The sequence below is a fragment of the Sminthopsis crassicaudata genome, chromosome 4, assembly GCF_048593235.1.
Source record: "Sminthopsis crassicaudata isolate SCR6 chromosome 4, ASM4859323v1, whole genome shotgun sequence".
In the NCBI taxonomy this organism is placed as follows: Eukaryota; Metazoa; Chordata; class Mammalia; order Dasyuromorphia; family Dasyuridae; genus Sminthopsis; species Sminthopsis crassicaudata.
Window position 1 is genome coordinate 140,882,225 of NC_133620.1, and position 26,863 is coordinate 140,909,087.

Here is a 26,863-nt window from a genome sequence, read left to right on the forward strand (position 1 = left end):
AATCTTTGTGTATACTTTCCTTTTATTCTGAACTCCAGTCATAAGCTTAGTTAAGTGATGTGAAAAACTAAGTGTCATGATATGTACCAGGTTTTTATAAAATGAACTCTTTCTGGTTCTATAGATGTTCACTCCTCTTAAATAGGATTTTAGTGTATTGGTAGTGCAAATGACACTAATTTTATTCTTAGGAGACTTGAATACCTGTAATCACTATGAACAAAAATCCTCACTGTGGAAAATTTTTTTCTTTCAAACCAGGATAAAATCTATTATCAATATCAATCTGGATGATCTCTAGATATTTCTATGTTTATTTTTTTTAAGTTGGTAAAATGTTCAGATAAAAATATGTGTTTCACAGAAAGATGAGAATCATCTTTAAGAATTCCTTGGAAAGGTTTTTCAAGGATGAATAAGGAAAACTATCTTTGCATGTATTTAAAAAAATAAAAAGCCACTATTATAAAAATAAATAAGTAAAAGTAAAAAATAATATATTATATATATAAATAAATAAACTTTATTCTTCTTGGTCACCAAAAAAAATGTTTCCTTGGGAAATGGAATAAAGTATATTTATTTCTATAAATTTGTTTCTAATATTGGCGCTTGACAAGAGCATTTAACAAATGTAAAATATATATAATTAGTACACATAAGATACATATATATATATAGAGAAAGTACATATTATGTGGATATGCATATGTGAATTCAGTAGAATTATTTCACTTGTGAAATTAATAATATAGACTTATTTTAGTTAATAATTAAGCTCTTATTAAGTTTGGAATTTCCATGATTTTTCCATATTTCCTATCATTAACTGAAATGGAAAGCTCAAAATGATCAATTACCAGGTTACAGTTATATTTAGACTATAGAATAAACAGGCCCAGATACATTTCAGTGCTTTACTCTAGGATTTCCCTAATTCTCTTTCTTCATCTCTTTCATTTTCATTTGTAGAGAAATGGTTTCCAGAAAAGTAGAGTGTTATGGAAGTATTTGGCAGGTTTCTCTCCAAAGAAAGTTTAAATCATTTTTGATTGACTCTATTTTGTTGTTCAGTCATTTTCAATTAAGTTTCTTTGTGACCCCATTTGAGGTTTTCTTAGCAAAGATGATGTAATGATTTGCTATCCAGCTCATTTTATAGTTGAGAAAACTGAGTTCAAATTACTTGTCAAAGATCACATTGCTAATAAGTATCTGAAGCTAGATTGAAATCATAAAGATAAGTTTTCTTGAATCCAGGGTTAGTACTCTATTCTCTGCATCACTTGCTGCTCTGAATGTCTCTATAATTCCAGTTAATAAAAATTTCTTAAGAATGTGTCTAAATGCTAATTAATCATAAATGAGCTGACTCAAATTTAGCCTATGGTTTTGACTATATATATATGTAAGTGAAACAATGGACTTAGTTTGCATTAATATTTATGTTTTTCTAAAATATTTACTTTAATATATTGCCCATTTTTGTCTTTATAAAGGCAGTATAACAAAATAGGAGAAATTTGGTTCAAATTTTGCCTGAGACACTGTGTGACCTGGGACAAGTAATTTTTACCTATATATTCTTCAGGAAACTTTCTAAGACTTTTCTCCTAAATTAGCCATTTTTATCTTTTTGATTTCAGAACCCTTTTATACTCTTAAAACCCATTAAGGACCCCAAAGAGGTATTATTTATATTTTATATCTCAATATTTAACCTATTAGAAATTAAAACTGCTATTTTTTTCTTTTTTAAAACATTATTTATTTATACATTTATTTTTGTGTGCATTGCTTTATGAGAAAAAATAGAACAAGAGGGAAAAACTATGGAACAGGGGGAGGGGGAAACAGAAAAAAGACATGAACATAGAATGTATTGATTTACATTCAGTCTTCTTTATTCTTTTTCCTGGATGCAGATGGCCTTTTCCATCCAAAGTTTATTGGGATTACCTTAAATCACTGAACCACTGAGAAGAACCAAGTCTTTCATAGTTGATCATTACATATTCTTGGTTTTACTGTATGCAATGTATTACTGGCCCTGCATGTTTCACTCAAAACTGCTAAAATTTAAAAAAAAAATTATCAATTTCTTTAAAAAAATAATAAATCTATTAAATCTTATTATAGTGATTTATTTTCCAAAGCAAATTTTAATGAATGGCATTGTTTTATATATTTTTGTAAATTTCTATTTTTAAAATGCAGTTGGATTCTTATATCTGCTTCTGAATTCATTCTGCTGTGATATTTTAATTTGGTTATAATATATGAAGAAAATATGGTCTTACACAGCAATATAAACTTGAAAAGGCAAGAGTATTTCCATAGGTAAATTATGTCTTAGAGTTATTTTGAAAACAATTTAGACCTCAGACCCCCTGAAAAGTTCTTGAGACTGTGAGGGGTGCTATACTAAATCATATATAGTATGTTGATCATGAGAATTCAGAATCACAGATCTTTCATGGATATATATATATATATATATATATATATATATATATATATATATATATATATATATATATACATACATATATATATATATGTTTGTCTATTAATTCTGTAATTAAAATGATCCATCAAAAATGCTTTATAGATTCTTCTTAGTTTGGGTACTTTCTGACCCAATTTTTCTACCTTCTACCATGATGTACTCAATTCATTTCTCAGTAAGTAGCCAGCAGATATCACTGTTGAGTATCTGCTTGAATTTTTAATTCTATATTCAGGTCAGTTTCCTACTTTAGTTTTATGTGTTGTGGAAAAGAATATGCTCTTAGTAACTGCTTTGCTAGGAGGGGAAGAAGACTGGTTTCTTGAATCTCAATTCAGTCTCATAACTATTTCTCAAATGCTTGTCTTTAGAAATCTTGATTAGACATTAGGGAAATGTAACATTTGAACAAAACCTGGTCACTGATCTCATGAAGTTTTCAATCTTGTATGATATGAACACAGATACTTATTGGCATATTGAAGCCTTAAAGAAATCATAGACAAAGTGTTATGTGAGTCAAATGAGGTCGTTATGGACAGAGACGGTCAGTGAAGGGTTCATAGAAGTAACATTTGCTTTGCCCTTGAGAATTGTTGAAAGACTGTATAGTACAGGGAGTAGAGAGACCTGGCCTTATGATCAGATAAATTTGAGTTCATGTTCCTCTCCTGCCAACCAGTGACTTTTATCTTTATTCTTTAATGTAAGACTGTATAAAATACAAAGATGCTGATTTGTATTAGGAGTTTCCTACAACCATGAAATCACAAATTTAATTAAAAAAAAAAAAAAGATTGCTAATGGAAGGCATTCCTGCATGCCTTTGTTTAGTAGAGGCAAGAAAATGGAGGGAGTATTATATTTAATTCAAGCCTGGAATGGGAGGAAGGGAATAATATGAGATAAGATTGGGGATCTCAAATGGTGCCAGATTGTAGAAGGTGGTGATATGGATGTGTGATACACTGATTACAAAATACACACCATGGAGTTTTAATTTTATGCCATCTGTGCTTTGGGCTTCCTTCCTGCATATTCCAAGGATTGGATTGGCCCTTTTTGCCTAGGGTTTAGTGAGCAAGATGTCTATGAGAACCAAGTAGAGGCAGAGTTGTGAAGCAGTTTCCATAGGTGTCTAGGTCTAAAGAGCTTCCTTTATCTGTCTTCACAGGGGACCCCACTTTTGTATTTCTATTTGTAGCATTCCTCTCCTCAATCTCCAGAAATGTATAAAAGAGATTTTTTTTTGTTTGTTTGATTTTTTTTTTTAAACAAATATGAGGAGGGAGAGTTTGATTTGCAATTATTTGCTTTTTTGGATTCTATTGTCCAATCTCTCACTTATTTTTCTAATTTAAATTCAAGGAGTACTGATTTCTTTCTAATTCAAATTTCTAGGGAAATATAACTAGTAAAGAAAGAACTGATGAAGTCTGAATATAGATTGAAGCATACCATATTGAAGCATACTTTTCTTTTTTTTTGGTGGCATTTTTTTTGGGGGGGGTCTGTGTTTTCTTTCACAAATTATGTTTTACATGATTGTTTATATCTCAGAGAGGAAAGAGAAAATAATGGATATTTAGAAGCAAACTTGGTTTGTATATTTAGATTTTGCTAAGAAATGAAGTTCCATGTAGAAAAGAAACAAAATAAACCCAAATGAGAGATATGTAACATTAAAAGTAATTTCTAGATGGCTTAATTTTGTTTTGCAATAATCAGCCATTGCTAAATAAGGAAGTCTTTTTAAAAAAATTAAAGGAATATGTACATAAAATCTTCTACATATAAACAATATTAAATACTTTAAAGATATGGGCCAAAAAATAGGAGAACATATAAAAGTTTGCTTCTTTGTCTTCTCCTAATCTGAGGGGAAAGCATTGTTATTAAAATTGAAATGAATTTCCATATTAAAACACTTGACTAAAAGAAATGTTAGGAAATTTTTAGGTACTGCCTTCCCTCCTGTTGTGCAGAGGTTGATAAGCAGTCCCAACAGGAAACAATTGCACACTTGTGGTAACTTTCTTGCAAAAGTAGGCAACAAAGACATCCTTTGATAAGTTAAAACTTACATGTAGCCCACAGTAAATTTTGCCAGCATAGAGTCCATATTCCCAGCTAGAGACTAAGCTATATTCTGTATTTTCTTGTTTAAAATTTAGGGTTATGCTTTTTAATATACATATTTTATATGTGGTCCATTAATGGAAGTAGAATTAAAATATTTTTTCCATGAATTTACTCTAGCATGTAGTATGTCCCTTTTCTACATTCACATTGTTTTTCATGTCATCACTATTATTATTCCATCCACATCTAAAGTCTATTACAATATGTTTTCTAACTTTTGTGCTTTTGAATGACTTAGTCTTAAAGTTGGAAGATCTAAAATGATGGAATGTTAGAGACAAAAATGATTATAAAGATTATTTACACCATTTTGAAAATAAAGATGATGAAGGCTAGAGAACTCTTCTCATTTAAAACAATAATTACTAAAGCCCTACTATGTACAAGGCTTTGTATGTACAAACCCAAATAACAGTCCTTGGGTTTTATCTTTTACTTGGTATTAGTCGGGAAATAAATCAAATCCATAACTTGAGGGAAAAGGCACCTATAATTAAGATAAAAAGATTCATGAAGCTGTATCAACCATATATTTGAGTATATGGATATTTGCCAAAAATATCCTTTCAGGAGGAAAAAGGGGATAAGGGGGGTCATATGAGGAGTGAGACTTAGTCATAGGGCCATGCTGCCATTAGCAATCTCAACAAGGAAACCCAGTTCTGGTTGTTTTTTTCCCTTTATGATCATTCTAACTTGCCATAAATCTTAATGAAAGAGACACTGATATTTTTGAAATCACTTCTGATGCTAGCTCAAGCCAGTTTCTGTCTATACATGGTTGTTGCCCTTTAATCTTAAAGAGGAAAATTAAAGCAAATGTTTTTATCAATATATGAATCTCTTTCTAAAACAATAACAAAAGGTCTATTGGAAGACAAAACTCTGTTCATACTATTCAAAATTTAATCCCTTCATAAACAATTTTGAAATAAATAATTTCCCACAGAGCATAGTAGCATATTTTTAGAAATGCAAAAATTAAAAATAATCTGCTATATTTGCATCTTTTTTTCTTTCCTTTTTATGAGATTGGGTCTCCCTTTCTTCCTCTGGCTGGCAGTGAAGGATCAATCAAATCCCTAATACTACTGATGAGCAACATAGGTTTAACCTGCTTAGTTTTTAACCTGCCCAGAATTTACACCTTCTTTGGCAGTCAGAATTCCTGTCCTCTCCCCATCAAAGGACTCACTGTACTAGTATATAACTGTGTGCACTCAATAGGCTTTAGCCCTAGTGCTAGCCTAAAAGCTTCCAACTTTAAGAAATTAACCAGCCTAAATAGAGGCATTTTAGGCAAGTAACACCATCCCTGGCTTCATTTTTTTACTCTTGGAGGAAAACATGTTGACATTTGGTTTTATGACACTGGAAACAGCATGATAAACTTCTTGTTGGTGGGTTTTTGTTTGTTTACAGCATGTAATACATGTGAGCAGTTTCTGGTCACAGAAAAATGGTAGAGGCCATGCCTTACTCTTATATTTCATTTGGAGCCCTTCTTTTCTGCACTTTTAAACTTTCATTGCCAATTTGTCCTTTGAAAACCTATTCTATATGCAATTTATTTTTTCCTATATAAACTTAATAAAATATTTACTTAATTACTTAAATCATCATGCATATCACTATTCATTGGTTAAATGGCCCTGAAAGCCTTGGCATTGATAATATAAAAATACATCATTGACTTTGTAATTCTAATTTTTTAAAATAAACTCTAGTCAGTTGTAATAAAAAAGAAGAATTATTAGATCTTAATAGTATAATAACCCAAACACAATAACAGGATATGTTCTCTCTCTTTTGTTTCTGTCTGTCTCTGTCTCTCTCCCCTCCCCGGTCTCTCATGCACACACATACATGCATAAACACACACACACACACACACATACACACACACATACCACCACCACAACCACCAATATGACCAATATATCCAACCCTTAGCCAGATTGTGAGATCCCATAGTCTTTTAGTGTTTACATTTTACATTACATTGCATTTCAGTTAAAGAGCAATTTAAGTTTAATTAGAAATGTATAATTTCCAAGCTTGAGTCAAGAGTATACTATATTATTGGTACTTCTCAAATAGGTATATTGCAGAACAGAAAGCTTTGTGCCTAACTAAATGCACGAGTTATGGCAATTGGCCAGCACAGCATACAAAGAATGTTTGGGCTTGTTACCTTGTTGGCTATTTACAATAATAAAGAACAAAATCACTTTGCTGGAATTTTGCCACCGTGGTAGTTCTTTCTGCTTAAACAAAATATATTCTGAGGTCTCCACAAGCATATGGTTAAATATTTCAATGAGTTACCTCAATTTTCCTTTCTAAAATGAAAGGCTTAGGCTAAAGAGAGCAGTGTTTCTCAAGCCTTGTGGTTTGCTGAGCAGGATGTTCTGTGCAATAAGAAGAGAATTTATGTGAGAAAATTTCAGTACTGATATTTTCCTCTGTAAGCTCTAAGATATAAGATGTGGAATTAATTATAATTGCAGAATTTTTAAAGGTGGAAATAGGCTTGTTTCTCTTTTGCACAATTTTAAAAAAATTATCCCACTCTTATCTACTCGCAGTTGAATCATTTATGGATTTCCTTAAGATATTTCAAACTGCAGAATTTGGTTTTTTGATTTTTTTTTTTTTTTGGCCAGAATAATTTGGAGGAGATGAACTCTAAAGTTTGTTCTAGGTCTAATTCTGTGTTTCCATGAAATGCCTAAGCTTTATTTGACTGAGGTTTTTAGTTTCAATGAGCCATGAGATTTTTATATAATTCTACTCCTACCACACCTTTTTTCTTGAGAGAAACAGTATCGCCTTTTGGGTAGAGAATTGGCCTTGAGTATGCTAGACCTCAATTCAAATCTCTCCTCAGATATACTGGCTGTGTGGCCTTGAGCAAATCAGTTAATCTTTTAGTGCTTTAGTCAATTATTTAAGACTATAATTTGCAGAAAAGACACTGACCTGCATTGCCTCATTTATAAATAACCTATACCTTTGAAAGTACAAATCTAATTCTTTAAATATAGAAAAAGTTCATGATAAGATTGCTTATTTTTATACATATTTCTATAATATCCTCTTAAACATAGCTCCTTGTACAGTGAAAACAATCCATAGTTTGGTCCACCAAATACCAACATGGTATTATAAAGAATCTCTGTAAGTTTATAGTTATGTTTTATGCATATTATTAGATATATATTTTCAAGATAATTTCCCCAGTGCATGTTTTTGCAAACTTTGTGGGTAAACTATAATTTTCAGCATTTTTACATTGTAATAAATTGTAAAAGCAAGAAAAATTTTAAATTTTTGACAGATGAAGACATGCTAAAATCATGAAATTTAAGAAATGAAATATTTCTTTAGGGGAAAAACAGGAAGAAATGATGGCATCTAAAATAAGTTCTTTTTTATTTTGTTTTTTTCTTTTTCTTTTTTTTTAATTAGGATATAGTTGGCTTTGCCTGACTGCATAAACTAAAAATATACTTGGAAATCCCATTAAAATTTGTTTTCACAGTTCACATATTGAATGGAAAAGAAGTGTAGAGGAATTTGTTGGAATTTAGAAACATAATGCTGCAAGAAGATATAATCTGAGCTTTCCAAAAAAAGATCTTTTAGCTAACATCTAAATATAAACACAGAAATTCACTATCAAATAGAGCAACAACAAAAGCAGTGGTGGCTCATGAAGGTGGTGACTTTGGCATTTTCCCTCCCTTTTCTCCCTCAAAAAAGATTTTCTTTTTTGAGGACTTCAGTTGTCTCTCAATTTGTTTTCACTTTTATAGTCTCACCCAGATATCCTTCACCATGCCTGGCAAAGTCCCCACTTAATGAACCACTTTCCAAAAGTGTAAATTTCTGAAAAGATGTATATTTTCTTTTAGAACTTCTCACCACCTCTCCCTTTTCTTTCAAAGTGGCTTCTCTTTCATCATCATCTTTCTGCCATTAATCCCATTCCATCAGCAAAAACTTTGCCTATAGAACTCTCTGTTTCAAAATTTCATGATACATTTTGTTTCTCATCTATTCTGTGAGCACATTGACACTTGACATCATTTATATTGCTCCTGATTATTCTATTATTTTTCCTTGTGAATTTCTCTGTGCCCATCCCCTCTTCCTCCACAAATCATATTTCTGGATATCTGGCCTGGAAATTTTTATGTGAACATTTCTCTTCCCCTATGTCAAATTTAAGGTTAAATCCTTTTTACTTAAGATTGTTAGATTTTGTAATCTCCATGAGTAGAGGTTCTGTAGTACCAACATTGGTAGGAGAATGAAGAACAGTAGAACTTAAAAATGGCAGAGGGCACAGGTGGTGCCTCCTGCATAGTATGTGGGGGGATGTACCTGCCTTACTTAAGTTGCAGGGAACAGCAGTATACAGCTGATTTTCCTGAGTTAGCAAAGCATCTAGCTTTCCTGGGCAATTTAACCCATTAACCATTTAGCTACTGAACAGTTCCAATATTTGGTTCTCATAAAAATCATTTAAATCTTTTCCTTAATTTTAAGAGAAAATATAGTAGTAGTACTTTAAGAAAAGTATAAGAATTTCAAAAAATTGGGACATCAAAATTATTTTATTGATGGCTGAGATTTCTTCCTCAGTCTACTCCTTCTAAAGATTTAAAATTATAATGTCCTTTCTTTGGTTTTCTTGAGGTTTATGGGACAGTCTTCCTTTCAGCAAATTAATCTCCATGAGAATAGCCAAGTATTAAAGTCCAAATGTCTTTATTGTCTTCTTCACCTGATGCTCAGCTAGCTTTCTCAGGGCCTTCAGAGGGGACTTGGTTTCAGTGGAGAAAATGCAGGAGGATAGGCCACCACAGTGGTGTGAGATGAAGTGAGGCTGAGTCCAAGGGTTTGTGCTTTAGCCTCCAGCCACCATAAAGGTAGACCATGGAATTAATCTGTCTTTGCCTCCCTTGGCTGAATTTGTTTCAGCTGATATGTTCTACACTGAGTATAAACCAATCATTATATTACTAGGAAACCATTATTTGTTATAAGATTAAATCAATCATACTGAATTTAGAAAACTATTAATCACCATGCTAAACTAGATAACCATTATATTTATCAATTCTAATGACTTAGCATCTTGTAAGAATCCTTGTTTCAAGTTCAGAGTTCTAGCCCATAACATAGGATTATTCAACTTCAGCATATTGCAACTCATTCATGAGCTTTGGAATGCCTTCCTTAAACAAGTTTGTAGGTGATACAGGTATTCCTAATCTTATTTTAGAGACAATCAAACAGAAACTCAGAAATGCAGTGACTTGCTCAATATCATACAGGGAGTAAATGTTGGAGTGATGATTTATACTTGCTTACCAATTCAAGACAGTAGCAATATGTCTTCTATAACCCTGTTTCTTACATTGTAGTTTGTTTGGGGGACCCTAAATTATGATTATCAATAAATGTTTGATTTGTATACCTATTTTATATACACATATACTGTAGTTCACTTAAAAATTTCTCTGGCAAAAAAAAGTGGTGAATGGGAAAAGCTTTTTGCTACTTCTAACCTTAGATGAATATATCTGCCCCAAATGTACAATTATGATGTTGGGTCACATAGAGAGAGAAGAAGAAAAAAAAAAAAAAAACAGAAAGAGGACATAGGAAGTATTAGAAAAGATTTGTGTGAAATGCAAAACAGAATTTTTAATGTGAATGAATATCATGGAAAGTAAGTGTTGAAAGGGATCTTAGATATCTTTAAGACTAATTCTTTTATTCTATAGATAAAGAAATACAAATTAGAACCAAAATGTGTTTCATCTACCAGTCCTTTTTTATCCTGATTCATGATCTAGCCCTTTTAGATTTAAGAATGACTTGCTTAAAAAAAGCTCCTCCTCACCTTGTACATAGGTACAACTTCTCTAGTGATCATGAGCTGATTTTCTTTGATTAGGGACTGAGGAATAGAATTCTTACTTGGAGCTTTGGGATAGAGTCCATGGAAGTTTAGCTTCCTTTTAGAAATACAACACAATAACAGGAAGAATAGTGAGCTTGGAGTAATAGGGCTTCATCTCAGTTTTGATACTACCAGTATGAATTTAGTAATTCGTGGCATCTCTCTGTGACTCAAATTTTTCAGCTACAAAATAAAGGAGTTGAATTACATGATTTACAAGGACCTTACCCTTTCTAAATTTATCATCTTATGGTCTGGTAAAAATGAGCTTAATCTCATTAGATTGTGAATTCCTTGAAGATGAGACTATGGAGTTGCCTCTTTGTATCCCAATCCTTAGTACAGGAAATAATAAATAATATTTACTATTATAAATAGTATGACAAATAATAAATGTTTAACAAATACCTGTTGGCAACTTTTCCCATCTCCAGTCTCTCTGTTCCAATGCATTCTCCACATTGTTGCCAAATTAATATTCCAAAAAATTAGATCTGACCATATCCCTGCACTATTCAAAAATATTATTTGTCTCTTTCTTGTCTCTAGGCTAGAATACAAGATCCTCAGCCCGATGTTTGGAGTTTTCCATAATTCATCTCTCATTTACTTTTTTATTACATGTTAATTCCCTTGATACACATTCTGTCTCAGACAAAGTCACTTGCTAGCTATTTTCTCTACATGTCATTTTACCTCCCAGCTCTGGACCTGTGCCTATAATCTACCCTTTCCTTACTTTTGTTTCTTCAAATTCCTAATTCCTTTAATGCACAGTGTAAGTATAACTTCTATTCTAGGACCTTTTTTTGATCACCTCAGTTATTAACATTATTGAATTTGAAATTATTTTATATTATTATGATATTATATAATTATTTATATTACTGGAAAAAGTAAGCCCTTTAAGATTATAGAGAATTTCATTTTTATTTCTGTGTTCCCTATGCCTGGCATTGTGACTTGCATTTACATATTAAGTGCATAATAAGAGTATTGAATTGAATTAAGCTTATTCTTCATTGATTGTGATTTTTAGCTTTTATGCAATTTCTTAAAATGCAATATTATGATACATGCAACAATCTTAGTTACAGGAAACTTCAAAATCTTAGTATACATTTATAATATAATATAATTGATGAATTAATATATATTAATTATGTAATAATATAATTGATGAAAACCCTTTGAGGTTTTTTCAGGTAAATTGCAGGCAAAAAGGAATGAAGAAAAACAGCAATTGTTTCCTATAGTTATTTATTACTGTGATATATTCCATGCTGTTAGCTCTTCTAGACTCTGATGAAATCTAACCAGGATCATTATCCTTCTTTTTTAGATGAGCAAGAAATAGTGCAAAAACGGACTTTTACAAAGTGGATCAACTCTCATCTGGCTAAGGTACTAAATATTATTGCAGTTTAATTATACTAGGTGCATGATGCAAAGAAAGTATTATTGCTACTTACTCAATGATTTTGGAAACCATGAAAAATTAGTCCATGTCTATAAAGCAATGTAATCTATTGATCCATGAACTTCATTTTGAAGAGAATAATAAGTAATAATCTTGTATGTGTGTCTATCAAATATAAATTATTTGTGGTCAACCCTGTTAATCTTTGTGAAATATTTTAGTATCTTTTCTAAATAATGTGTTCATTAGACATAAATTTACTAATGGGAATTTTGTCCTCATCTTTGAAACTCCCAAAGTGAAATACAGAGTTAGATAAGAGTCTTTCAATCCACCTGGATGATTGTTATAACATTATAAAAGTGTTCCAGAAGGGCTACACCTTAGCTCCATGATCCCTTTGCCTAAACCATTCTCACAATGGAGCTTCAGACATTCTGATCTCATCAAGTTATTCCTAACTCCACATTAACTCTGTAATCTGTTTTTCATCTATGTTGCAATATATGGTTAATCATAATCTAATCAGGAAATAGTCAGGTCCTGATGATTGCAAGTAAATCCTCCTAACATTATTTAGACTCATAATGCATATACCTATTGGGATTGAACCAATGATTATATTTTACACAATTCTTTGACAAGCAAATTCTATGGTTTTAGAAATGCTTCTTGATTGGGGCAAGGAAGAAAGAGGCTTGATTGGGGCTTGGTGAATAACTTCCTTGGAACCCATCTTGGCAGAGTTCGAGTGTGTGGGTCACCTGTATGGAATTTCAATAAATCCAGTGTATTCAAGTACTTTCTGCTTCTTAAAATGCCTGCGTATAAATACCAGTGCATTTAATATGGAATGAATTTTCTTTTGATAGTGTGAAAGGTTGGAGGATTCTAGGAAGATGGTGGAGTAGAATGGTAAATTTCAAGCTCTCCTAGTTTCCCCCACAAATAGGACAAATTTTCACCTTAGAGTGAACATAGACTGGTGAAAAATGAAGAAGACCTGGGGATGAACAGGGGTCCTCCAATTACAACTCCAGAAGAACTGAAGGAAGACCTCAGGCTAGGGATTAATCTGTCTGAAGTGTAGACACCTCTGGGCTAGCTCTGCAGAGTCAAGTAGGGACCCCTAGGTCTAGGAAGATATAGCAGGAGCTTCAGCAGGAACCACAGAGACTTTCACTTTGTTTATCAATTTGGGATCTAAGTCCAGGAGGACTGAGTGAAACCTCAACTGAGGCCCACCTGTGCTGCTGAGATGCAGTCCTGGTCTAGAAGAAACCAGCACCCAGTGAATACAGAGACAACGAGGCAGGGACATAGCTGGCTGCAGGAACTTGCAGGAGGGTGGATTTCTTGGGTTGGGATTCCTGGTTAAAGTAGAGAGCTGAAGGGAAGCTTGAGGTACTATTCTACCACCCCACAATTATACTAATGCCTCTTATTAAAAAATGAACTGGCAAAGAAGAAAGAACCCCACTATTGGAACATAATATGGGACCAGGTTCATCTTCAAAGGAAGACACTTTAGATTAAAAAAAAAAAACAATTTCTACCCCAAAGAGTAATGTGAAATGACTCTCTACACAAAGAGAATTTGTAGAATAACTCAAAAAAGAATTTAAAATCAAATGAGAGATACATTGAGGAAAAACTAAAAAAAAAAACCCAAGAAAAACAAGATTATACAAGATTATGAAAAGGAGAACTTTTCAAGTAGAAAAGGAGGTATAGCATCTCAAAGATGAAAATAGTTCTTTGAAAATTAGAGTCAGACAAGGGGAAAGCAGTGAAGCTATGAGAGACCAAGAAATAACAAAACAGAATGAGAAAATACAACAGAATGTGAAACATCTTATATGAAAAATGACAGATTTGGAGAACAGATCAAGAGAAAATATAAGAATAATTGAACTGCCAGAAAGTTGTGACCAGAAAAAGAATCTTGATACAACAATGAAGGAAATAATCCAAGAAAATTGTCCTGGAGTGATAGAATATGAGGGGAAAATAGAAATAGAAAAAAATCCACCTATCACCACCTGAAAGAGATCCTCTGTGGAAAACACACAGGAATATTATTGCCAAGTTTGGAAACTCCCAGATCAAAGAGATTTTTCAAGAGAAAAATTTGTAAAAAACAAGAAAAAAATTCAAATTAACAGAAGCTACAATTAGAACTATACAAGACTTATCAGCAACCACAATAAACTACTGCAAGTTCTGGAATTATATCTACTGACAATCAAAAGCACTAGACTTTATTATTATTATATAATATTATATAATAAATATTATACCCAGCAAAATTATGTATAATTTTTAATGAGAAAAAAATGGACATTCAATGAAATAAAGATTTCAGGACTTTCCATCAATGAAACTCAAAGTTAACAGAAAATTTGACATATAGGAGTTAGTATAAAAGATCAATTTTAAGAAATTTTAATATGGACAAACTGTTTAAACATGGACAAATTCTTTGTGATTTTTTTAAATATAAGAAATATATACTATACTTACTATATATATTTTATATACATATAGTATATATATGTATAGATAGATACATGTATATATATATATCCTATATACCATATACTTAATATTCACATCAACAATAAGGTAGCTCAAAAAAAAGAGTGGCAAAGTTAAAATAAAAATAGTAATCATGTTATAAAAATGAGATGCAAAAGAAGAATAGATACAGAGACATTAGAGAGGGGAGGAGGGCTCAAACTTCTGAGAACCTGCTCATATCAGGAATATGTTCAATAGGCCACACTACATATTTCATGAAAGGTAGAGCATCCTCCAAAATATATAAAGAAAGAAGGAGGGAGGTATGAGAGGATAGGGAAGCAAAGGATGAGGGAAGAACACAAGGGAGGGATCTTTGGGTAGGGAAAAGTTAAGTAATAACAAGGCAACTTATGCAGAAGAATTTAATTAAAGAGTCATCAGGGATAGGAAATACATGTGTGTGTATGTGGGGTGTGTATAAATGTGTATAAGAAAATATATATACATATATATATGCATATATATGTATCTATTTATGTATACATAAATATATTTTTCTTAACTGTAGGTTGCTTGGGGGAAGTGAAGGGATGAAATGGGAGGGGGAAATGAAGTAAATAAGATGTGCAGAGAGAAGCAAAGAACAGTACTTACAAAGAAGTAAAGAAAAATGGGCATTCATGAACATAATTTCTTCTACTAACATATATATACTTTTTTGATCTGACAATTTGTTGTTATATATTTTGAATCCTACTTTGTTCTGCTGGACACATGACAATTTTCTCTTTGGTTTTATTTTGTTTTGTATTCCTTTTCTGTTTTTATTTTTTTTCTTAATCTCTTTTTTCAAATAAAAAAATTTAGACAAAAGTGTGAAAGGTTATTATTATATTTTCAATAAATGGGAAGTATAGGAGGGAGAGAAGAGTTTTTCTGACTGAAAAATTATTAAAAAAGAAAAATGTGAAAGGGCATTCTAAGTTTTGAATTTTTATAACTTGGAATGCCTTTTTGTACTTTTCAAAATGGCAATGAAAACATGGTTTAAAAAGGCCAAAGTTCTTGTTTATAGGACATATAGGGCAGATTTATCAATTCTTCCTCCTAATCTTATTAGGAGGTAAATATTTCATGAACTCCAGATGAAATATGATCTGTATTCTTGATTAGACTGCAGTAGAGTATGAGTGCTGCTGTTTATGATTCAGCAAGTTGTGTCAGGCATAAAATGACTTTCAGCACCCTTGAAATGGTAATTCATTATAGAAAAGTGTTTGTTTAAATCTTGTTTAAGACTGCAGTTTAGTTTAAAATGTTTAAGTCTTTTTAACAGGTTAACATTCTTGTCTTCCAAAAATACTGAAATTCAATATTAAACATTTTCTAAGATGTTTATTTTTATTGAATAGATTGAATATAATTACAATATATTATAATAATTTCAGTGTGCTTCATTTTATTTTATCCCATTGCATGTTGGTTGCCTATTTTGATAAATGAAAAATACTATTTGGAAATTATATTGAAATTGAAATTGGGAGAAAGCTAGACTCATATTCCATCTCTGATACTGAGTGACCATTGACTAATTTCCTTACCTATATAATGAAGATAATAATATTAATTATAGAATTCACCTCAGAGAGTTTTGAGACTTAAATTAAATAATGTATTATGATTCTTTGAAAACCTTAAGAACCTAAAAATATCTAGTATTATTATACTAACTATTATACTAGTTATATTATAACTAATGCTATTGCTGTTGATGCTACTCTATTATGACTGCTATTATTCTCATTGTCTCAGGAAAATTGCATTTTCATTCCTACTTTTGTGTCTTTAGTCATGTCTCCATCTTATAATTGCATTGTCCGCTATTCTTCTGAATTAAATCTTACTTACCTTTTAAAGCTAAGATAAGTAATATTTCTACCATGAATCCTTTCATAATCAAAAGAGAACTGACTATATAGTTGGAGGACTAAGTTTAAATCTTGCCTCTTGAACTTATTACCTAGAGCCCCATTTTATCTTACCTACATTTTACCTACATTTGCTCAACTACAAAATGAGGGAATTAGAATAACTGGTCTCTAATGTCTTTCAAGACCTAGTACTATCAATCTAGCACATTCAATTATTTCTGTATTCTTTAAATCAGTCACTCAGTCAAGAATTATTTTTTGATCCATAGTTTTGAATCATAAAGAAACATTTGGTCCACTCTTCTCTTTATTTTTCATTATGGTTTCTTATGTGTTAGTTTGGCATCTCCTAGTAGATCACAAGCTCCATAAAGTCGAGTTATCCAGTCAACAAACATCTATTAAGCACCTACTCTATGCCAGGCACTGTGCTAAGTTCTGATGATACAAAATAAGGCCAAAAAAATTATTCTGTACTCAAGGTAGTCTTTATAGTATGTAGGACAGATTTTTACAGATAGGTAGCTCAATAATAGTTTTTAAATTAAAAAATGCTTATCAGTTGAATACTGTCTTTCTTTTTTTTTTAGACAAAAACATCAGTCCAGGTAAGGTATATGGCCTGTGTCAGCAATTGTCATTTTAGGCATGAGTCACTAATGGGATTCCTAAATTGCCTTTGATTTAAACTAGTGTCAGAATATTTATCTAGTACCTATCACAACTAGCCAATCAATGTATTGTTATTTTTTAATATTATCTTGCTAGCAAAATAATAGTTTAATCATAGAATCCCAGAAGTCATCTAATTCCTTGTCTCTAAGATAAACTTCTCATGAACAGTTTCTGTCATGCATTTCTCTCAGATTTTCCTTAAAAATCTTCCAGGAAGCAGAAAACATTTGATTTTATGGTCTTCTGCAGGAGTGGTTTAATATGCCACTATCACTATTTATTTATTTATTTATGAATGTACTATTCATTTATAGTACAGATATTTCTTTACATAAAAAAATTTAGAAATCCTTAAGGAAGATGTTGGGTGAGGGAACATGTTTTCATCATTATAATATGAGAGACACAAAAGAAACTGTGAATAAGGATGTGGATCAAAAAATGAAAATGCTTTATTCATATGTTTCAATATAAAACATTTAAAGACTGAAATGAGAAAAGTACCTATCTGGGATTTTATACTTCATAGTGACAAATTTTCCTCAAGCCCCACTATGGCATGGGACTGAAGTGATTAAGCTGCTGTCTATAGTGGTCAATCTGGACTAGGTGGGAGTTGTGAGTATTTAGTAAATGCTACATTATTAATTGAAAAGCTAAGAGAAGCAGAAAAAGGCAGAAACAAAGGAGAAACACAATCCAAACATGAAATAAGATGAGATTTGAAGTAGACAGAAGAGGGGATAGACAATGGGAAAAGGGCAAGAGAAAAGCCAAGAGTAAAAAACTAGGAAGAAACCAGAAACTGGATTGGTCATGGAGTGTTGGCCAAAGGCCTTCATTTGATCATGAGTGACGTGTTTATGTTTTTTAATACTCTAATCTCCATTCCTAATATAAATTATTGTACTCCAAAGTTTTGGCTTAATGGACTACAGTTACTTAATGGTATTTTTATGTAGAATGAATGTGCTAATCACCACAAGAATATATAAGCTCCATGAGGGCAGAAATATATTTGTGTGAGTGAGTGAGAAAGAGATAGAGAGAGAGAGAAAGAGCATATGATTTCTTTTTGTACCATTTATACTTTGCATGGCACTTTTTATATATTAGATAATGAATAAATGCTTATTGATTTGAAAGAGTGAAGGGAAGATCCAAATGGAAAATAATATGACATCATACCATTACTTTGCATATATTTTGCCTCACTTATAAATGGTGAGAGTGGTTCTGCTTTGAACATGGAACAGAAATGAATCATTTGTTAGTTCAACAAAAGAATACTCAGTTGTAAAAGTAACTACAAGAGGAAAATCTATGGAATAAAAGTACATTAGGGGAAGAATTAGTGGTTAATGGTAGCATGGGAAGAAGAACGAAAGAAAAAAGGAGGAGGAGGATAAGAAGATTCCAAGAAAACATAAAAAAATAACTGAACTATGTTGTTCAGAAGACACAGAGAAGCAGAGTACTTTTATTATTATTATGTTAAATTTAATATATACGGATAAATATCAAGTTCACTATTACATATACAATCCCTTTCTGTCCATCTTTAAAATTTACATATTTGTTTATATTTTTAAACTTTATAATAAAATAGAAAATTGAATCAGGAAAGCAAAGCAAAGATTGAATTGTCAGTATTACCATGAAACTTAAGAAATTTTGGTAGGATTCAATTTAATGGGTAATTTCCAGTTGATTATGACACTAAATTTTTTTTCCCCTTTTATGGCCTATAATAGCAGCTAAACTTGTAAGGTTTTTTTGTCTGAAAAGAAATGTTGATCCTAGGATTAGGTTAAGACTGCTCTGAGAATTCTGGTCAGGGTTCTGGGAATATATGAATGTACTATCTAGATAAGAGAACCATCTTGTTGTAGGAAACAATGAAAAAATTTCATTCATAAAATACTTGAGAACTGCTAAAGCATTCAAAAAGCTTGAATAATATGGTAGATTTGAGCTGTATCCAAGGTCTGACTTGTCATCTTCTCTTCAAGTTTCATCCTTGTGTGGATCAAATTTAAGTGCTTTAAAGGTACAAAATAATAAAAATAGTGAACCTACAGAAAGTCAAGGGTTAACAGACAGAATATCTACCTATCCTGTAACTGCATTTAATTATCCAAAGGTATGGCAATTCTGTTACTTTTTCCTTCCTACTAATCCATGAATAACACTAAGGCTTCTTAAAGAAAATAGAGATTGCTAAATGAACCCCAAATACAAGTTGCTATTCAGAGTCAGAGATCAAAGTTCTTGGGTTCCATACAATAATAACAGATGCCAAGTCAAGATTTGTGTTAACTGAACTATATTGATTACACAGTTATATGATTTAAATCTGAGATTTAAATGTTATTAAAACTCTAATACTTATTGTAAAGAATTTTGAAACCTTATTTTTATGTTGAAAACTGGAATATTCTACTGGAAATGAAAATTAATCACCAGGAATAAGAAAAAGTAGATCATGTTCATCATGAATATTTCATACTGAATCTAATTATGATTCTACAGAACTTTTGTTTTCTGCTTCAAATCCTGACCAGAGTAGGATAACCCATTAGTCATTAGTATCAGCCATCACCATATATGCAAATTTATCCATCTCCTTTCTCCCTCCTCCATTTTCTCTCTTTTCTTCCCTCTCTCCACTATCTCTTTTGAATCAAAATATAGAATTTTCAGGTAAAATGGTATAACAATAAATTTTGACAAGGATAGGGATTAATGTGATGTTGACTAATGCATATACATGGAGAGATATACACATAAATATCTGTATACACACATAACACACATATACTTTGGTCACGGGGCTATTGAATTCTGAAACACAGACAAAGTATGCAATCGAGAAAACTTAAAATAGGTTTTTAAAAACACTAGATTTGTTACTCTTTAAGCTTAGGGAAAAATAGGAGTCATAAATTCTTGTGTTTCATGAATAGCTAATGAGTGGCCATTTCCCCTATAAATGGTGCCTATAGGCCTGAAAGAGCAGAATTTCTTTTTTTTTTTTTTTTTAATTAATTAATTTATTTATTTTTATTATTATATATTTTTTTATAATATTATCCCTTGTATTCATTTTTCCAAATTATCCACCCCCTCCCTTTACTCCCTCCCCCCGATGACAGGCAGTCCCATACATTTTACATGTGTTACAATATAACCTAGATACAATACATGTGTGTAAATACCATTTTCTTGTTGCACAATAAGCATTAGATTCCGAAGGTACATGTAACCTGGGCAGACAGATATTAGTGCTAACAATTTACATTCACTTCCCATTGTTTCTTCTCTGGGTGTAGCTACCTCTGTCCATCATTGATCAACTGGAAGTGAGTTGGATCTTCTTTATGCTGAAGATTTCCACTTCCATCAGAATACATCCTCATACAGTGTTGTTGTTGAAGTGTACAGTGATCTTCTGGTTCTGCTCATTTCACTCAGCATTAGTTGATGTAAGTCTCTCTAAGCCTCTCTGTATTCCTCCTGCTGGTCATTTCTTACAGAGCAATAATATTCCATAACCTTCATATACCATAATTTACCCAACCATTCTCCAACTGATGGACATCCATTCATCTTCCAGTTTCTAGCTACAACAAAAAGAGCTGCCACAAACATTTTGGCACATACAGGTCTCTTTCCACTCTTTAGTATTTCTTTGGGATATAAGCCCAGTAGCAATGCCGCTGGGTCAAAGGGTATGCACAGTTTAATAACTTTTTGGGCATAGTTCCAAATTGAAGAGCAGAATTTCTTGATACAAAAAGTTCTTTCTCTACCATGACACTATTTTGCTTTGTTGGTTTTTATTTATATAATAACATAGGTCTAGAGCTCCAATAATTTGAAAAAAACAAAACAAAACACTAGTTTGATAGAGAGAATGGCCTTGATTGTGAACTCAGTATATTAAAAAATAGCAAAGACAGTGTTTGTGCAAGTGACTCTATCACAGGTTTTATGACTTCTAGTTAAGACTTGAACTGATGGAAATTGCTTCTTTACATTCAAAGAAGCCTCCGCTTCTGGAGCTAAATGAGAAACCTTTTGAAGTTTAAGTTGTTCTGCCAGAGTTGTCATTATTGTAGGGAATCATTAGATAAAATAGTATCCCTACCTCAAGACTCTATGAAACATGATTAATCCTTTATAATATTGGATATACCCATTGCAGAATGGTTTCTACATCTTTATTCCTTAACAGCATAAACAATGCCTTAAGAACTACATTCCATGTTTTTTAAAGTTGGTATTTTGGGGGTTTTACAAATGGCATACACTGGCATAACTATTTGAGGGCTGTCTAGACTATTTGGTCTTGCTGAGAAAGATTTTAAAAATAAATCAAATGTCACTAAAGTACATCACTAATTCTCAACTTGCAGGTTTTGAAAAATATGGTTCATAAATTTCTGGAATGCTTCAAGGGGATATAACATGATGTGTGGTAATATTGTGAAACCAAATTTAGAACTCTTTTTTTTTAAAACACTCCATTCTGAATTTTTATCATATTATAGATATGCTACAGATTTAGTTTGATGAATATTACTAGTTGTCGTATTGTGAAGGAAGTGGTTGTAGATGATAATAGCAGTCATGATAAAATAGTTATGACATATGTATGTCCCTATTTTTATTATAAAAATAAAATGGGGTTTGTTTATATGTGCAAAAAGTCTTATAGCAGATCTCTTTGCTATAACAAAGGACTGGAAGATAAGAAGTTACCTATAAATTGAGGAATGTCTGAAGATACTATGATATATGAGTATAATGGAATACTATCATTTTGTAAGAAATGATAAAAAAGATGATTTCAGAGAAACCTTGGAAAATTTGTATAATTTTATGCAGAGAATAAAACAAAAAGGAAACAATTCAAACAATAAAAATGTTGTAAAGACAAATATTTTAAAAGCTATAAGTACTTTGATGAAGTCAATTGCCTACCACCTTTCCCAAGAACCATATATAAAACATGATTTATGCCTCTTGACAAAGATAGGCTCAAGTTGTCTAATGTGACACAGATTTTCAGACATATCCTTTTGCTTTTCTGAAATATGAATATTATAAAAATTTCATGCTGAATTTGATGGTAGACTAGAGAGAGAAAATGGAGCTAGGAATGAGATTTCCCCCACCTCAAAAGAAAGAAAGGTTATAGAAACATGTTTTTGAAATGAAGAATATATTGCCTTGTAGTTGAGGATTTTTTTTTGATCTAATTTGTATAAATTATCTTATTAGGCCATTTCTATTCTAATAGAATATTAGTTTAAACTAGTTTAAGCTTAAAAATTTCTATGTGTATCCCATTATAATTTTATAATTTTTATTTAAATTTTTTTTCATAATCACTGGAGGAGTGTCATTTAGTTTGACCATTGCACCAACCAAAGTAATAATAACTAGCATTTATATAATCCTTTAAGGTTTGCAAATAACTTTACAAATGCTATTTTATTCTCACAATCCCCTCCACCCAATTAAGTGCTATTATTATTCCTACTTTAGAGGTGAAGAAACTTATAGAATCAGAGGTTAAGGTACTTTCTCAGAATGATATAGCTAGTAAATAGAAGTTGATTTTAAACTCGTCATCCTGACTCTAGTTACAGCACTTTATATACTGTACCACCCAGATATCCCTATACAAAAGCATGAAAATTAAATAAAACATTAACATTATTTAGTTCTTTTCTAGAGTATGATACCATTTGGAATAAGTTTACAAATTTTATGCAGTTTATGATAATTGTATTACCTTTCCCCAGAATACTTCCTACATTGGTAGATTAAGATAGCATCTCAGAACTTTGGTTCTTGTTTTAAGACTATTTTACACCCTTGGTCTCTGATCTTGACATCTTGACCAGATCCATGCATATAAATTTAGGCCGGCAAGACTGCATAAGGAAAGAAGCAGTTGTATGAATCATTGTCCTGAAGCAATTCTCTCAACTAGATTAAGAAGAAATTAATATGCATATCTGAAATTTATATGACACTTGAAATTTTACAAAACATTTTGTATGTATTATCTCAATTGATATTATATCTAATCATAAGAGATTCTTGCTTCTTCCAGGTATTTACTACTATAATATTTACTACTATAACTGTGAACATAACTGTTTATGTTAGCACAGCTAAACTGCAGAGGGCTGGACTGCATATGTTTAACTGTGTCTTGTCCGTGTCCTGGAGCACATATAATGCTAAGCAGTCAGTGGGCCGCGGAAGGTCTTCAGAATCTTAGATAGCTCCTACATACCATAACAATAATGTAAAGCTTATGACTTGGACTCTTAAAAGGTAGGAAGGTAGGAAAAGGGTATAAAGAAAATATACTTCTAAAATGAAATATAATTTTACTTTCCTGCAAGAGAAGGTGATTTACATTCATGTGTTGTGTTTCAATTTGTTTTTTATCAGAATATTTCCTGGATATTGGTGTAATTCTTAGGAGTGAGTGGGGGTTAAGAATGGTTAAGAATTAGATGATTGTATTTAGTGGTGAAAAATAGAGCACTATTACTATTGAGTTAATATTTTAATTTTATTAAAAGAATTGAAAGAAAAAATTTTAAATTTTAAATGAAAATTGGAAAATTGAAAAAAGAGTCTAACTAAAAGAAACTTTAGGAAGAGTAATTCCATATTTATATTCGGAAACTGGTAGTAAATTGCTTTTTAGTAGTTCTCTTCAATTGAAAAGTGGTTTAACAAATTATCTGCTGCTGAATAACAAAATAATGATGATATATTACATTGTAATACTTCTATATTATAAATATTGTGACAATAGTAAAATGAGGCAGAGTGGGAAAAAAGAGCACAATCTGTTCTTTAAAAAAAGCTCTTATTGAAGTAGAAATGCTTGCAAAACCAGAAAGATATAATCAAGCCCCCCTTTTTTTTTTAGTTTTCAAATGTGAATTTTCCAAACTTGGTGTAATTATCGTTTTTTTAGGTTTGTGTTGCTTTCAAAGCAAAGCATTGTACTTCCAAAATATGTAAAAAATATATGCTAGTGTATTTATCCCAAAAAGAATGTTATTTCTTTATTTAACACACCTTATAATTCCTTCTAACAATTAAGTATGTCATTCTTAATATAAAATCTTTAATTTTCTGAATATTAAATGCAGATAAGCATATTAAACTTTTAATTTTAAATTTTAAAGATGCCTGGGGTGGAGACATATACGTGTAATCCAAGGTATTAGGGGATTGGGGTTAGTGGTTGTCCTAAATTTTGGAATTTTGAACTGTTGTCAGTCAATCTGATCATGTATCTGTGCTATTTATTGTTAATATGCCAAAGTGTGGAGGAGACAACTACTAAGATGCCTAAGTTAGAGCAAATTGGCCCATCCTGGAAATGGTGCAGATAAAAACTCCCATATTGATTAGCTTGATTACATTGATTAGAACATTATTATGAACCTTGTGATTAGCTCATGATATTCATAGTCTAAGTGACAAAAGGATACCCAGTCTTAAAAAAAAATTAATGTAATGAAGCAAGATTAGGTACTTTTAAAAATTAGCTCTAGATTGATAATGAAATAGAATTGTTAACTTTAAGGTTTCTGATTCATTGCCAGTGGCTACTACTAAGCTATCTAAAACATATTACTAGATTGAATTTAATCTTTTTTTTTTTTTTTTCCCCCTGAGGCTGGGTTAAGTGACTTGCCCAGGGTCACACACAGCTAGGAAGTGTTAAGTGTCTGAGACCAGATTTGAACTCAGGTCCTCCTGAATTCAGGGCTGGTGCTCTATCCACTGCACCACCTAGCTGCCCCCTGACTTTAATCTTAATCTTTTCCCCTGTCTATTCTGATTCATTTGGCAGTTGACCACACCAATCAGTACATTAATTGCCCATAGGTTGTTTTTTTTTTTTTTTTTTTCCTTCTGAAATGACTAACCAAAAGATACATAGCCCTCAAGCTTTCCTTTCATAAATGGAGCATTTCCAGAATGTATATCTCCAAGTGATTGTGATAGGAAAGCATGAAATGTTCCCATTATTGATGAGGTCTAGAATTGGGGTACCTAAATGAAATTAGGGTTTAATTGAGTCTAGTGGCAGTTTCAAGGTACAGGGAGTCAAATAGAGCTCCCTTGGAATTCTCTTGGATTCAGCGCAAGGATACAGAGTTAAATGAGGTCTAGTGGTGGTGCAAGAGTCCCCTGTAAAGGAATTTACATACTTGAAAACCCAGATTGATAAAGGTTTATTATGGGTTTGGAAGTAAAGTTAAAGTCTAGTTAGTAAAGTTGAAGGTAGAGCTAAGAGGGCACCAGAAACAGTGTTCCAGTGGGCAGAGATCCTTGGCATGCCAGACGTAAGACTGCCATGTTTGGAACCTCTGCAAAGAGAGGGCTCTAGTCTGGCTTTTTAATAATAGGGAGGTTTTGGCTACAAGATGAAGGGGGCTTGTGGGTGGAGTCCCAGGTTGGCTCTTAGCTGGGTTTCAGCCAGGGTTAGAATTTGAATTGAATTCAATGGGTTTTGGGATTGACCCATCCCCACCCAGATAACAAAGATGAAACTGTGCTTGGGGTGGAGTCCCCTCACTTAGGCAGAGTCAAAGGAAGTTTCTCCTTTAAGTATTTTTCAGAGTTTTGGGGTTTCTTCTTCATTATGATGACGTCAAATACATTATTTTTAGGTCTGTGAACATATGCTGCCCTTGCCAAACTTTGTGGGTTTGAGGTCCTAAGAATTGGAAATGATGAGAGTTGAAGAGGTCTGTGAATTTTTTAAAAAATTAAGTTGATATTTAAAATGAAATTAACATCAGTCCTCATGAACTTTAACTTTCTAAATACAGTAAGAGTCTAGCTATCTAGTTCTAAAGAAGTAGTGAAATAGTCTCAGTTGTTGCTCAAAGAAAAAAAAAAACTAGTTTTATCATTGCTTAGTAGTCCTTATTAAATGAAATTGTCACACAAATGAACATGTGGTGGTTGTTATTATTATTATTATAAATGATATACTGGATGCAGAGTTGGTCTGCAAAGCAGGAAGACTTGGTTTTAAATCCTGCCTTTGGTTTAGTAGCTCTTGGCAAGTCTAATTTGCCAAGACTGGCTCTGTTCTTGTCAATCCTCTCAGATTATAAATTGTAGAAAAAGTGTTGATTTGCATTGTAGAAAAAGTTTTCTGTTACAATAGGTTGAAAGAATGTTACAATGAATTGACAAGTAGTGGCCTAAGCCATTGAAAAAGAGGAAATCATGATTCTCTGAGAAAACAAAAAAGAAAGGAAAAGGAATAATGTTTTACCTTTGTCAGGGGTGATTGAAAATAATTACACAGAAGGGTTTTTGTCTTTTTCTATTATTTTTTTCTATTCTTTTTTAATAAAGCTTTTTATTTTCAAAATATATACATAGTTTTCAAAATTCACCCTTGCAAAACCTTGTGTTCCAATTTTTTTTTCTTCTTTCCTTCCCCATACTCCCTTCCCTAGATGGGCAAGCAATTTAAAATATGTTGAATATGTGAAATTCTTGTATACATATTTCCACAATTATCATGCTGCACAAGAAAAATCAGATCAAAAAAAGAAAAAAATTAGAAAGAAAACAAACTGTGAGCTAACACAGTGAAATGACTATGTTGTGATCCA

General features: G+C 31.9%; 1 protein-coding gene across 20 annotated transcripts in view; it reads left to right on the forward strand.

The window, feature by feature from the left end:
• Positions 1-26,863, forward strand: part of SYNE1 (spectrin repeat containing nuclear envelope protein 1) — a 571,419-nt gene that overhangs the window by 87,048 nt on the left and 457,508 nt on the right. For all 20 annotated transcript variants that reach the window (XM_074309511.1, XM_074309493.1, XM_074309505.1 and 17 more), the window contains exon 3: positions 11,971-12,032. In XM_074309511.1, the coding sequence (XP_074165612.1) occupies positions 11,971-12,032 (62 nt within the window). The remainder of the gene's footprint in view (positions 1-11,970; positions 12,033-26,863) is intronic.